This window comes from Psittacula echo (assembly GCF_963264785.1).
Source record: "Psittacula echo genome assembly, chromosome: 11".
In the NCBI taxonomy this organism is placed as follows: Eukaryota; Metazoa; Chordata; class Aves; order Psittaciformes; family Psittacidae; genus Psittacula; species Psittacula echo.
In genome coordinates this window covers 8,648,080-8,663,908 of record NC_137746.1, presented here as the reverse complement: position 1 = coordinate 8,663,908, position 15,829 = coordinate 8,648,080, and the positions used below count along the sequence as shown (strand labels likewise).

Genomic DNA, 15,829 nt, shown 5'->3' with positions numbered 1-15,829 from the left:
TTTGAGTTTGCGACCTTTTTTCATTATTTAAAATGTTAGTACATTATATGTACTAATACTGCTGCTGCTATGCTGCAGGAATGTTAAGCGATAGCATTTGAAGTACTCTAATTTTTAATAAAAAGGATAGCTGTTACATAATGCCCATGGAAATACTTCCTGAAAAGTCAAGTTTGGGTACTCCAATTACCACAAGTAGAAAGGATTCCCACAGTCATTTTACCAGTGATCTAGTGTGAGGTCCAATTGAAAAAGGAAAAAATGCTACAGTGGAAGCAGGAGACACCTTGGTTTTAAAAAGATAAAGTGGGGCAGTTTCTACCCATGAGCAGCTGCTGCCCTTTATATTTTTCAAACAAATAACAAATAAAACAGCCCTTCCCCCAGAATATCTAAATGATGTCAAGCTGTGATATGTTGTTACTCTCTATTGTTAAAAGGATGTCATGAATTCATGGAAAAATAGTATCTGGATGAAGATAGAGCACATTTTGTGCATTTCTCAGAGGAGCTTTCAGAACTGTGCTCACAAAACTACAAAAAGAAGAAAACATGAGGAAAACTGTCATTAAAATTTGATACAGAATTGAGTGAAAAAAAACCCACCCTGTTTTGTTATGGCAGACAGATAAAGGAGGAAAGTTCGGATGGAAATTCTCCAACCACCATGACAGTTGACTCTTTTGGAGAGTTAGGCCAATCACTTTCTGAAGGGTTGAGGTTTCTCTCCATACCTCAGAGGAACTGGAGTAGTTATGCAAGTAAAAAAACCTTTGCTATTCTGTTTGGCAGAAACTTCACAGCTACCAGTACAGGAGAACATTCAGTAGCACTCAAATAGGCAATGAATATTCATAGATAATGAGCGTTCATTACATTTCAATTTACTTTGCTGGCCACCATGTCACTAAGACAATGGCATCATAGGAGAGAAGAATGACATTAGGATTAGAGAAATATTTGAGAGATACTGCACCGTATGGCAGTGAAGTTTTGCCAGACATTTTTCCAAACTTCCAAAATGCACACACCAGCAGATGATAAACCATTTTATTATCTTAATATGACTAATATTATTTCTGAACAAATTCCTCTAATTCAGCTTTTTTATTATAGGATACTTTTATTGCGTTATGTTGAGAAAAGATGTATTTTCACTTCAGTCCCCTGCTGATTTGGGCAGAGTACAAAGGAAAAGGTTTTGTGAATTGTGGTTTGTAAATGAAAGCCAAGAACTAGTGATTTTTTTGAGAACTCATCTGGATGTTGTACGAGGTCATGATTACCAAGGAATGGTGTTCACAGCAATTTGCAGGTATCTGGATACCTCTAAATGTTTCATGTTAGGCATCTCAGTATTTAAATACCACAAAGCAACTGATGATTATGATAGGTCTGTGTTCTTGTGGAACTTATGTCTAAAGCTGCACATCAGCTGAGCGTTAACAATCTCAGGACTAAATGCTTAGATGACAATTTTTCACCAAATTTGAGTTTAAAATATTCTGGTTAGAAAAATTCACAGATAATGAACTCGTGATTCTTTTCATCTCAGGCTGCACATCCTCTCACTGAACTGAGAGAAGACCAGTGTGAGCGTTTAAGTCTCTCTCTTACTATCCATTGTGCCAAGGGTTTCCCCAACAAAATGAGTATTTGACAAAGCTCCTCCGTGTCTGAGGAAATGAGTTAAAAGCATAAACCCAGAAACTGATGCAGAAAATGGAACCACCAGAGTGGAATGTTTGGAGTGGTTATTCTAATCTGGATTGCCATCTGAAAATTATTAATGTTAGTAGTAGAGAATAAAAATAAACTACTACTAATTAATACTGGAATGGAGACAGGCTTTGTGTTCGGCCCAAATCCAGAATACAAGATTTTCAGGAGTGCATGGCATTGCAAAAAGTGTGCTTTCGTTAGGTCAGTAGTGCAACTTCATAAAGTGTTTTTTAAAATCTCAACCCAAACTGTTTGCTGAGCATAACCAGAAAGCTTTGTGTGTCACAATTAGTGCTTTCTGCTTCCCACCTTCATTCCAGGAATTTATAGTTCTCTTTGTGACAAAACAAATCTTTAGTGTGAAAGTGACTGTAATAGAAGCACTGCTGGTTCATGACCTCATTGAGCAAAATGAATAGGGTTAGGAATTTTATTAAAAAGATCAAGAATTTATGAAAAACTTGTCTGCAATTTAGCAGTTCAAATTTCTTTCTCAAGAGTAATTCAAATACTCAGATCTGCGCTGTGAGGTGCTTAACAAGATACTGTCCCTCATGAAGTGGATATTTAGGAGTTTCTGAACTTCTGATCCATTTTTGTGAGTGAAATGGTCACCCAAAAGCATAGGTACCCAAAGCAATCTTTTCAGCAATTCTTGGACCTAAAGCCAAACCATTGAAGCGTCAAGGTGCCTAAAGCTGCAGGCAGGTATTAAGTGGGATTTTTAAAACTCTGGCTACAGAATTTCTATGCCTGTCTGCAGGTACTTTAAAAATTCCATTAGATGCATACTGGAACCACTGGATAGCTGAGTTCTTCCAAAACTCTGGTCCCAAATGCTGCCGGAGCCTGTGTGCTTTTTACTGTACTACTGCTAAAGTGTCTGCTAGCAACAGGAGTATAAGGAAATTCGAAATTAATTATGTTTGGTTAATACCATATCATTATGGTTTTGTAGCAACTCTCTCAGAGGTTCTGTATCTATCCCATGAAAAAGCAAAGTGTGTTTCCCGCAGAGGTCCCTTTCGGATTGTGAAATGCCAGCAAACATGCTAGATCTCCCCTGCTATTGGAGACTGAACAGGCAGCTTACGTTGCTCTTTGCTGAAAACCTGGGCTTGCATATGGAATTCATAGGTTTGGTGTTACCTTATCCATACCGAGTGGGAAGGCCAGCACTTGGAGGTAAATTGCAGGCCTGACCGCAACGCTGCTCATCTTTCCAGCTGCAGCTTTAGTTTGTGGGTTGGGGTTTGAGGTCACAGCGCTTTGCCACAGTACGTTCAGGTGAGAGCATTGCCCAACTTCCTGAGCTTTTTGAGGAGCTGAAGAGGGGGAAGAAGTATTTCTGACCAGTTTGGCTCTTTGAGGCACTAAAGGGTAAAGCAACTCTGACTAGGGGCCCTTTGGGGAAAATTATCCATTTCCTGGGATTGTGTTGCCTCCTTATTCGGCCCTGAGCAGAGGTGCCTGCTGGAAAGCCCGGAGTCAGGTGCCTGTTCAGTATCATCTGCCAAATAGTTTTTATGGGGTTGCTCCTGGCACTTCCTACCTATGGTATCATTTTGCTGAGGTCCCTTGGTACTTTTGAGAGCCAGTGCAGAACTCCCAGGTCTCCAGGCTTCCAGAGGTGTCTGCCCATCCCCGCTCATTGTATAGCAGAAAGAGGATCCTAATTTAGGCAAACTGACTCAGTCAGAGCTGGAGTCTGACTTCTTACATGCTGCAATGCCTTAGGTAGGTGGTCTGAATATGGCCCTAAATAAATAAATAAAAACATAGCATGACTTTATCAGACACATTGAAAGAACAACTTCTCTAAGCTTTTGTAGGCTTGAGTCCAAAGTATTCACTTCTCAGATTTTCAGCATGCTGGTTTTATGTGGTGTCATTGCTGGACAGATACTATGAACTATAAATATATTTTTATACTTGTGTTTTTGCAAGTAAAGCCTAAATGACTGGGAGGGGGTGCTTGACCCTGCATTCAGAGCAGCACAAAGAACAGAGGAAGAAACAGTCTGAAAGACACTGCACAGGAGAGACAAGGGGGTCTCAGTCTTTGCAACGCAATCAGAGCTGTGACTTGAAATGCAGTTCAGGTTACGTCACCTCCATTGCTGTCCCACCGCCATCACAAACATGGGCTGAGTATTATGTTGCATTACTGAATCAAACCTCTATAGCAGCAATAATAATAATAATAGCAGCAGCAGCATTATTGTTTTTTTAATTTTTCTTATCCACTCTCCTCATCCCAGGTAGTCATAAGTTTGTAGTGTATTTCTGTCTAGGGCAGCAATTTAGGTAAACCTTTTGATCACTGGGATGCTTTTCTTACAGAAGAGCCAGATTCCCTACCCTTTCCCTTGGCTCAGGGCCTGGAAACCTGAGGCCATCCACTGGACCTTGGTGTCTCTGTTGGCAGCTCTGTGTAACCTGTCATGGAGACAGCCCGAGCACAATTTTTGCACATGATGAATATGGATCTTTGCTGTATCTGGCAGGCTGCAACAATGAACGCAGAAGACTGTCATTAGTAGACAATAAGAGCAGAAAGCAACATTAATGGGAATAAGCCTTTCTTTTACTAGGACTGATTATTACTTTTTTGTTCTTGGCCTGTGACTAGATTGAGCTGCAAATAACAGCTACCAACGCTGTGTACACACGTGTTTTGTCGTTGGCTGGTTTTGATCTGAAATATTTAACCATGGTATCTTCAAAGTGCGATTGTGTCATACATTCTCATACACTAACAGATTTCAAAGATAAAGAGCCTTGCTGCTCTATGTTTAGTCATGCCTTCATCTATAAATTTATGGCAGTATTATGGTTTAATGAATTGAACAAGTCCCGGAACGACAACAAAAAAGCTTTTTTGTTTGAATTTAGATATTGCATACTTTGTTCTTCAAATGAATAATAAAACCAGTATGTTCCTATAGTGGTAAACTTCAGGCTAACTTCATCTCACGTTACCAATCAAGTACTCAAGGATATGTGTGTGCCCATATACATACGTGTGTGTGTGTGGTAAACAGCGCTTTTAGTCATGGTGCTAGACATAGGCTGAACATTCGTATTCCAATAGCAATAGGCAAACCTCCGAGAACAGATGGAACAGAGTTCAGCACAAAGGTTTAATCCTATCAGGATGATTCCTGTATGGCCATCTGGATAATCCGGCGCACAAATTCGATGCCTGTTAAAAATACAACGGAGGCCAAGATTAGCGTCACAGATTTTCCACTAGACTTGTTCGCATTTGACTTTATGATTCTTAGACTCCAGAAAATTGCATTAGAGAGCAGCTTGTGATTTGTGAGAGAAATCAGATGAGGAGTAAGAACTCTTAGGGTACTTGAATTTCCCTTGAAGAAACTGGATTATGGTCACTCCCTGTCCCTGCCACAACTGCTTTGTGTTTCTACGCTGGTGGTTCTGCTTCTGAAAGATGGTTACTACGAGCTCTCTGTTGTGGGCAGACTTTCTCAATTCTGCTGAACAAAGAGACTGCAGCTAAAAATTAATTTTGGTTGGAGATCTTGCTTTTATAAGGATGAAATAAATTCTTTGTTTGCTGTAGAATCCATCTCAGGTGAACTTCTGATTTTTGTGCTATACAATATAGTGGAGGTTTTAACTGATTCGGGGAGAAGTAGAGTTCAGGTTTTTTTCTTTGTGATAGTGAAAGATTGCATTAAAGTTTAATTGATACTGATGTTTAGTTTGGGGGACTGAGAATTTAGATTGAGTTTGAACTAGGTGCATAGGTACTGTACTATTTAGATACAGTGTCTATATATATCATCAACCAAACCTGGCCAGTTTGGCTATAACATACCAGTGTACATCTGAACAAGAGGACTGGCTGCTCTTGTGCTCCAGGTGCTGAGCTTTTTACACCTTGCAGGGATAGGAGTTTTTATCCAGTCTTATGCTCTGACTCTAGAGAAAATTGCTCTGAGAGATTTACAGTTTTAAGGCACTGATGGAAAATAAATGATAGATAGAAAATGAGACCAGGGTGATAGTGAAACAAAACATGAATTTAGAAAGAACACCCACTGCCCTTCTGACAGGTTGGGATTACAGCAAAACAGTAAATCACAGTGTTAACATTAAGCAAATGGCTGGTTCCATCCTATGAAATTCTTTACTGGTTCAGGATCTTAGTTAGCAGCACTGAAGGACCAGTCAGTTAAACTAAGTAGCTTTTGGGGTATGCAAGCTAGGCAGCGATGTTTGTTTTGACAAATTTTTATGGTTGATTTATATTACACATTTTGGACTTCCATTCACAAGGTTGTCTTCATCCTCACACAGAAATTGCATCAGTGTGACTATTTTTAAACTTTAGTGCACTTAAACAGATGCAGTCTCCTTTCTGGACATGCTTATTGTTTTTAAAATAGTCATATTGGCTTAGCTTGGCTCTGTAACTTCATCAGCGGAAGTTAAATCAGTAGGAAGCCATTGAAATTGAAATGTGGGAGGCATATAAGATTTTTTTGTTTTACTAAAAAAACTTTTAAAACCCACGTTCAGATAAACCAGTGCAATCCCATGTGTATATCACACCCCAGTCCCCTGCATGCCACTGCGTTTGGCTTCCCATCTTTCAGGAACATTCTTCTTGTGCTTTTGCAATTGACCCCATGGGGTGGAGGAAGGAGTGAAGAGATTGAGGTGCAATAATCTAGGGGCCCAAAGTAAAGCAGTTATCTTTCTTGGGGTCAAAATGTGCCTGTGCATCTCTGAGGGAGGAGAGCGTGCTGCAATAGTCACCAGTCTGGTGCTTGAGTCCAAGCAAACTTGTCCCCAGTTGTGGAGTTGGAAGCACTGCCAATATGTAGAGCTGGAAACACTGCCACCTTATTGTGATATTCTTGAATGTGCTGTTTCTCGTCCTGACCCAATGTGTGTATATCCTATGTGCAACTGAGCTGCTTTGAGATAACAGAGACTGCATCAGTGCTGGAGCAGAGTTTTAGTGCTGAGCCTTGGTTTAGGCGGAGTGCTATGTTTGGCTGAGGCACCCACAACAGTTCTTTTATGGCTGACTCAAAATGAAAATCTTCCAACTTGAGGCAGAAAAAATGAATGCAAAAATTATAGCTTAAAACCTGCTATAAATTTCCTTGAAATAAAATACCAGAACATATGTAAAAAAAATCACACTAAAATTGTTAGACTTCTTGAAAAAAATATATACAAAGTATGTATATATTTTTTCAATAGTAATAATATATATATTACTTATATATATATTCTTGTTTTGGCTGACCTATTTTTAAGTGTTTTTGCAATTTTAAAATTGACCAAATTTTTAAGTGTTTTTGCAACATTGCATTTTTCTTAAGTAATTTATTATTTGCCAAACAAACATGACAGAGATTTCTTTTGGAGGTCAACTTTTACTGACTTGCAGTGAGATGCTGAGGACTCTTACTGTTTCATTAATTTTTGGAAAGCAGGAGGTGCCTCCTAAAGGAAAAAAAGCAAACAAGCCAAAAACCCCCACAACTTCTTCTGTGATGTGAAAGGGTTTAAAAGAATGAATGAGAATGCATTTCTTGCTGTCGTACACAGGTAATTAAATTATTGGTTTTATGGAAATGTTTTAAGTAAAATGCACAGCAGATTTTTTTTTTTTTGTAACACATTTCTTATTATTCTGGACTGCCTTCTTTTTCCATGCAATCATTTTTCAGACAGTGATCAACAACTGAGAGCTTTGGAAATCATTAAGGGAAGAGAAATACAGAGGACTCCATGAAACGTAACTTTGCTAGCTGAGGCATCAGCAAACCTAAAAGAGAAACACTGGATTAAGTATTGATTCTAAGTGGAATATTATCCCAAATAATTTACATTTTCAATTCCCATTAATGGGAACTGAGCATCTAAAATGTTAGGCAGAAAACCACAGCCAATACCTTTAATTTCACTACTTGAACACAGAAACAAAGGCAACCTTCCCTCCCTTCCCCCAACCTGAAGGGATTGTATGGCGTGTGTATTTTCGGTTCAGTGATTTCACCCAGTGCAGATGTCATGAAGAACCCAGGAGGAGGTTGCCATTTTTGGAGGGGTGTTGTAATATTTAAAGCTCACAAATGGTAAGTCCCAAATATCAAGATACTGTAAAGGGGAGAGCTGGGAAGGGGGAACGAGGCATCGCATCCTCGTGCCTGTGTTGGGTAAAACTGTGTGAGTTATCTCCTCAAGAGGGAAACCTCTGTTACCCTGTTTCCTGCACAGCAGCTGCTTATTGTCAGGAGAAAATAGGAGAGAGTACAGGCTGCGATATGAAAAAGGAAAGCAGGAAGATCATCACTTTACTAAGATAAACAGCAAACACATTGTTTAGCTTAGGAGTGAAGATTTAATGCTCCAGTACAATGTGTAAAGACTCTGCCACATTCCCTTTCCCTGAAGTGTCTATGACTAACCCTTTGAGCTGGTCTTGTGGACTTTTCCCATCCAGGCTGGTTTCAGAAACTTCAGTTGCTTTCAGTTGCTTGTGCTGGATAAGGCTCTGGCAATGGTTCCACACACTAGACTGGGAATGGTGTCATTGCATGGGGACACAACATTTTTGTGTTCACCCTTTCAGCATGCTCAAAGTAGGTGAGCAGATGATAACAATTGCTGCTTCTTGGAAATGAGAATATTATTTTAGGGAAAAAAAACCCCTTGAATATTTGGTTTATTCACTCAAACTGGCAAATTTGGGAAAAATGATAATTTTCAGTTCTGAAAGAATCCACTCTCCCCCATGACAAAAATCAATCTTTTAAGGTGCTTAATGTGGAACAAACAATGGATGAAATAACCCTTCCTCCCTGTATAACACCTCTAAATCTGTAATTCAAGAAGGGAAGAAACAATGTTTTTCTCACCCTTTAAGGAGAAACATACCTTGCCAAACTTAAAATGGTGATCAAAAAGGCCATGAGCATACCAGTAAGTGCTGCACACCTTTGGCTCCAGAGTTCTGTGGGAAAGGAATTTAGACTCAGTCCATTCCTGGGCACTGTCTTCTTCAGAGTCATAAACTCTATGTGATTTCAGTAGCTATGAGGTACCTGAGGGAAGATCTACACCATATGATATAAAAATGCTGTAGAAATCCTAGAGTTAGCATTGAGTTGCTGCTACATTTGACTCTCTACACTGAGCAGATACAGCAGCTCAGTTCCTGAAACAGGCATATCAGCGTTAGTATGTCAGTTTTGCTGCTGCCAGTTCTCGTGTCAGGTTGAATGAGCTCAGCACTGCACAGGGTGGTCTACATGTAACCAAAGTGTATTTTTGGAATGGGAAACCCCAGTTCCATGTACACTAAATAGCTCTTGGCAGTTTTGTGCACTGCTCTGCCCAAATATCTTTAAAAATCTAGTTCCTTCTGCAACTTCTTCAGCTGGGTTTTTAAGCACTTACTTAAGTGGTTTGTTTAATCAAATCTTCAATAAGTCATGGTTTTGAGTGCTTAACACTGATTTGTCTTGATATTCTGGAAATTGATAGTTTGGTGAAAGCATTTAGCAGGTTGCAAGACCAGCCCCATAAGCTGTGGGTTAATCTGTGGCTCATTTATACATTTAGCCTGGAACTAGGTATTACCCAAGAAAAAAATAAAAATTAAATTAAATTCGAAACATTTTCAGTACTTCCTCTAAGATGAGACGTAAATTCCCTGCTCCTCTGAACTCCCAGTTGTAACTGCCTTTATGTAACTCTCCTTGCATGTCACAATACTCTTAAAGAGAAGAAAAATAAAAGCATGTACCCCATCATTTAAACTCCTGTTGTGATGCAGCAACTGTTGTCTGAGCCTCATCTATGGAATAATGGAGGATGAAACCACACTTCATGATAAAAACTGCAGGCGAGGTCATTCTTACAGTCACCAGCACAAACTGGATATTAATCATAGAGCAAATACATTTCAGAAGCTAAATAAGAGCAGTCCCAGAGCCCTGCTGATAGCTGTGCATCCCACTAATTCACCTCAGTGAACATTTACCTCTAAGCTCAATTAACCCTTATGCCAAGGCCACCCATAAACTTTCTGGTAAATATGTTGTTTTTCCTCTGGCCTCTGTTTTCTGTCAGTGGAATAGATCATTTCTGTTGGAGGATAAAATGCTATCTCTGTTTATAAATGCAGGTCCCTAATTAAGAATATGAGATGTCTAGTGTGTGTTTGTGAGGGACTTGAATCAGTAGCTCATTGATTCTGTAAATTCATATGTTCGATGCTCCCGAGGGCATCTGCTATTTCTTATGTCTTCAGGTGCTATTTGAGGCAAATAGAAATGCTCAGGAGGCAGATGGATGGTGATGTGGAGGAGAGGGATCTCCTAGTGCAATTGCCTGTGCACAGAGTTAGTTGTTAAACATGTGCAAGAAGCTATGAGGAGATATTTGCTGTTGTGTTATTACTATTATTATTGTTATTAGTGTTATTAGTACTGTTGTTATTCTCCCTTCCAAGCATTGTTCAGAGGCATATTGGAAATGTGGTAATCAGGCCCTGACTGGTAGTGTAGTACTAGTGTCCTGAGCCAAAGTTCAACGCCCTGAAATGAAATTTAAACCAATTAATCTGTTAGATTTTTATCGCTTGTCCATGTTTTCTCAGCAATTCCCTCAGCACGTGGCCTTTGATCAACTCTCATACAAAAGCTAAAATGTGTGCCTGCTGCTAGCAAGATGGGGCTGACATTAACATGGCACTCATAAAACAATCAGAGCACTGAAGCCCTCAAACAGACAGGGCATAGTAATATTTAATAAAAGCGCACACATAATCTTCAGAATTAGCATTTTGTGCCTTGCAGTACCTTTGGGAGAAGAGCTTTTATTTGTGGAGTGATCATTATTATAACAAAGAAGAGCTACCTAATAATTTCCACTTTAACTCTGCAATATGCCACGAGCATTTCTGAACCATTATGCTAAACTGTGGCGGGGTAATCATTTTATTGTCACAGTTTGAAGGAAGAAAAATCCCCTATATATCAGTAGCTAGGGGAGTACGGGAACACAGGAACACACTGGCACACACAGCACACAACCAAAAACTTTTCCTTTTTGCTACCCATATGCTGAAGTTTGTACCTACCATCCTTTGTATCGGGGGTGATCAGATTTTAACAACATGTATCCTGAGAAAAGATAAAGATTTCAAAGAACATTGTTTCCCTTGAAAGTCATTAATGGCTTTGCTCATAAATCCTTAAAATTTATTGACAGAGACCTTAGCTTTGAAGGCAAAATTCCCATTGGCTTTGATAAATTTGGGGTTGCAGTGCCTCTCTCTAACATCTATATCTGTTAACTCAAACCACAGGAACAGAGCAATGAAACATGTCAGATGTTAACACTGATTTGCCTTGATATTATGCAAAGAAGGAGAACAGCTCATTACAACTCATAACTGTTAGGCCATTTCAGCAGGTGGAGGATGTGGCGACATCACCTTCAGCAAGGAGCTGCAAGCTCCATGCCTGCAGTTGGAGGGGTAATATTTAGTTTTCTCTCAGTCCAGTGACTGCTCTGAAAACACGCAGCAAATGTAATACACTCGTGCCAAAGAGTCTTAAAATCTTAGCTGATCATTAGGCTACCAAACCATTTTGGTTCTGGTTGTAGTTGGCTGCCAGCAGTGCATTAACAAAAAATAAAATATTTGTATGCATAAGAGTGTGTAATTATTCTTTTTTCTTATTATAATTCTTCTCTGGACTTAAAGTCTGTTCATGTTATCAATCATGTACACTTCATTGCCTTTATTGCAACTGATCTAGAGTCCTTCACTGCATTTTTTTTATCAGTGAAGATTCATACTTCAGCTAAAATCTCTTTCTACAGAAAAACTAAGATTTTATGTAACTTTTTTTCTATTTGCTTTGAAAACCCCATTTTAGAAATGATGCTCTGGTGTTACAGAAGAGCATGTGCAATGAAAATATTTTCAAACAAAATATTTTGTTTTTCTTGGAAATATTAATGTTATAGTTAATTCCAGATAAAGATTCTGGAACTTTGCATTCTGCAGAAAAATGCGGTGTATTTTTGTTTCTCTTGTCACCAAAACAAAATGTAGAAAAATCAAGGTCTTCAGTGAAAAGGTTATTCTGCCTGGCTCTGTTTTTCTAGGGTTGCACAGAAGTAAACACCTTCCAGACAGCACTTTGAAACTTGCCAAATGATTAACAGAAGAAGTATGAAGAGCTGAGGGCCTGAGCTGGCCAGACATTTGTACCAGGGGCATAAATAGAGCTGAGGTCATTGCCTTGCTCTCTTCCCAGTGTTACCTGTGGTGATGCTGGCAAATGGGACCCAGTTCTTCTGTGCTTTTTCCTTGTGCTCCAAGGAAAGGGCCTGGGAAGGCCAAAGTTTTAGTAAGACCGAAGTCCGAAACAACACTGGCAGTTGCAAATATATCATCATATAGACATCTTTTGTGCCTTCAAAACCAGGTAGCAGTCTGGATGCCTCCCTCAGCAAGCCTCTTTGGGCTTCCTTGGGATGCTGCCTTCAGTGTAGCCTACCTTGTGGGGCAGCACTTCCATGCAGCCCTTCCAGTCTTTACAGACACTTGCATTTTAACATAAGTTATGCGAGGAAAGTTGGGAAGTCCCACTGGTCTTTGTGACTGTTTACAAGGAAAAATAATGCCCTGAAATCTTTTGGGAATGCACAGCACTTATGCTGCTTCTCAGTTAGTGCCTGCAAAGGGTACCAACCTGCACTGCTTATTAAGCCACCAAGTCCTGGCTTTTTGCCCTCAGATACGTCAGGAGTTTTGGTGAGGCACTGATTCAGCACAATAGCTACATATTTAATTAACACAATTAATTTATTAAATTAATTCATTGGTAAAATTAATGTATAACATTACGCATGTGGGTGGTTACATTGATTTTGTGGGCAAAAGTGTCCCAGTGAACACCCACAGCCACAGTTCAGCGGAAGGACCTGAGTTTCTGCTCAAAGTCCCCCTGGCTGCTGTGAGACTTGGCATTATTTGATACTAAGCACACACGTATAAAACACATGAAGCAGCACAGACAGTGCAGCACCTTGCACCTCTGAGTGCAATGTAGGTACTGCAAAGAACATCATAATAGGAGATAATAGCTTACTCTTTACTAGGGACCTGTAACTGCAGCACAGTATCTCGCATTCATTGTAGAAGTTAATTGAATTTATGATTTTGAATCATAGAGTCATAGAATCACTTAGGTTGGAAGAGACCTTTAGGATCAAGTCCAACCATTAACCCAGCACTGCCAAACCCACCACTAAACCATGTTCCTGAGTGCCACATCTACATGTCTTTTAAATATCCCCAGGGATGGTGACTCAACCGCTTCCCTGGGTAGCCTGTTCCAATGCTTGACAACCCTTTCGGTGAAACCTGCATATGTTTTCTGTTAATGGCTTATAGTCTCAAACAGTTTTTATTCACTGGTATTTAGGAAAAAAAAAGTTGCTTGTAGTCTTTGAGAAAAGTAGCTCATTCTCTGACACATGGGAAACTGATTATCTTCAGGTTTTATTGTGGGGGGTGTGTGTCTACAATCAACTGGAAATACTGGAAAGGGTGTAATTTGGAAGTGATTTTAATTTTTATTTATGAAAAAGCTTGATTCTGTGAGATGGCTGGATGGCATTTTGAAAAGCTGCTTTCCCTGTAAATCCCTTGCCATAGGCTCGTCTGAAAGGAAAGCATTTGGTTTTGGACTTCGCAATGGTTTTTATGCACAGTTTTATACAAGTAACTTGAATCCAAACTAAACATATTGAAGTTACTTCTGTGTGTGCACTACATTTTCATGATGGTAATGTTAGGATGTTTCTTTTGTTAGCTCATGTAAAAGTTAATGGCTGTGCTCTGCCAAGTTTGGAGTAGGGTAATGATTTTTTTTTTCTGGCTGTGTGTGTTTGTGTTTTTCACTGGAACTGGCATCCCCATCAGCTTAAGTAGTGGAAAAGTTTGTGCCTGACACTTACAACCTTTTGTAGGTAGGGACAGGGTGTGTTTGCTCCTCATGCATGCCTTCCATCACTGGTAGTGAGAGTCTGTAGCAGTGCCCACAGAAACACTCACTGCTAAGGGGTGACTCAACAGCTCCCTTTCCAGCTCCCTCCTGCTTCCCAGCTCCACACCCACCCAGAAGCTGGGAGGAAGGAGCTTCTCACCAGCCTCACCACACTTGCAATTGGCTCCAACCCACCATAAGGTCACAAAATACAGGGTCTCTTTAGCGCTTTATGTCTGGAGCATTTTAAAGTAGGCTTCTGTGAATGAATTAATTTACTGTTAAAAGTAAATTAATTTACAATTGGAAGAATATAGGGCAAGGATATCATTAAGTAATTCACAGGTGCAAGGGTGTTGTCCTGAATGGTGTTAATGTAGGTGGCTTTCACACCCCTCTCCTCCTGGTAAATCCTTACCTGATGAAGTGCCTGAGTGCTCTCACTTGAGTACGTCATCAAACACTCGAAGTTACAAACCAAAGTAACAGCTCAACGAGCCTTTCAACCAAGTGGCAATTCACAGCCGATGCCAGCAACCCTAAAGAAAGAGGTATACATGCAGATACACATATGCAGTTAATGAACTCCTGCTGATTGACATTGCAGAATCAGTGTGGGCAATGTCAGCGCTTGGGTTTTCAGTGGAGGCAGCCTCTTCTCTACCAAAAGAATCTTTCTTTCCAGCATTGAGATTGGCTGGGAGAGTTTTGCTCTTCCTGAAAGAATCTTTTTTCCCGGCCAATGAAATTGTTGAAGTACCTACTTTACTTAAAATATTATCTAATGGCGGTGGTGTCATATTCATACCTCATGCTGTATTAGCATGGAGAACTTGGTGGCATTTGGGATGGAGTTGCTTCTTTACATTGATCTGTATGACCACCCTGAAACTCTACAGCTGAGAGTTATGGAGGGTTTTCTGTCTTGATCAGTTTATCTTTATAGTAATGTTATTCCCATTGCTTTGCTACAGTTACATTCTGATGTACTCCAGTACTGCAGAGGAGGACAATCAGTATGTGGATATTTATATTGCCCTGTCCCACCAATATATGAAGTCAAGCGTGCTTCTGCTTAGATAGTCTTATACTAGATGATCTTACACCAAGATTTGGGCTTACTACTTGGAACAGGTCTTGAGTTTTCAACATCCTCTTGGGAAGCATTTAGTACATGTAGCACCAAGAAAGTGACTAGTAAAAGTGGGTACAGGCTCTGTGATCATGGCACCTACTTCTTAATTGTCTGGGTGATGCTACGTAATTGGAATGACTCAATGGCAAGGTTGTGGGATTTGGTTTGGGGTGGTTGTTTTTTTGTAGTAGCCAAAGCATTAAGCAGAGCAGGGTGGTTTAATACTAAAACAACCTGGATCTGATTGCAGAACAGTTAAAGAATTCCTGAGGGTTACACACTTTTTTATTTAGTCAATATTTTCCATAATATTTATGGGATTTGAATTATGAATTTAGATGATGATGGATAATAAAGCAAGTTCACTGAAGACTGTTTTAACTCAGGAATTGCACTTTTCGTACAGAATAAAAATAGGGATTTGTCCTGATTTCCAGTTGGTTTCTGTCCATCATGCTGTGATTTTTTTATTATTTTTTTTTTGTAAATGTAGGCTTGAAAAAGGTTAATTTTTTCAATGCAAATAACAAAACCAAACAGAAATTAATTGAGGGAAAATGGTTCCAAAGATACACTTTGAGGTCATGCATGTGTACTAGAAAGACTGTGATTGCTGAAATCTTTGTGTTAGTAAGGGGGGAAATGAAAGCTCCTTTTATTTTATTTTTTCTCAAGTCTTCTGTCATTAAAATCTGGTTCTAACAGCAGAATACTTCTCTTTTTCATGTGTGTTGAAAAGCAGCTACACCATGTATCAAAGCCATCAGTCCAAGTGAAGGATGGACTACAGGAGGTGCCACTGTCATCATCATAGGAGACAATTTCTTTGATGGGTTACAGGTCATATTCGGCACCATGCTGGTTTGGAGTGAGGTAGGTGTTGTCTGAACGGTAATGTCTAATAGCTTTG

The 15,829-nt window shown here is 39.6% G+C and overlaps 1 protein-coding gene across 10 annotated transcripts in view; it reads left to right on the top strand.

Moving 5' to 3' along the window:
• Window positions 1-15,829, top strand: part of EBF1 (EBF transcription factor 1) — a gene marked incomplete at its 3' end in the record, with an annotated part of 275,559 nt that overhangs the window by 188,612 nt on the left and 71,118 nt on the right. For 6 of the 10 annotated variants that reach the window (XM_080626996.1, XM_080626995.1, XM_080626998.1 and 3 more), the window contains one exon: window positions 15,662-15,792. In XM_080626996.1, the coding sequence (XP_080483122.1) occupies window positions 15,662-15,792 (131 nt within the window). Of the gene's footprint in view, window positions 1-15,658; window positions 15,793-15,829 lie in introns of all 10 variants that reach the window. The other 4 variants (XM_080626994.1, XM_080626992.1, XM_080626997.1 and 1 more) reach the window with 1 other exon arrangement.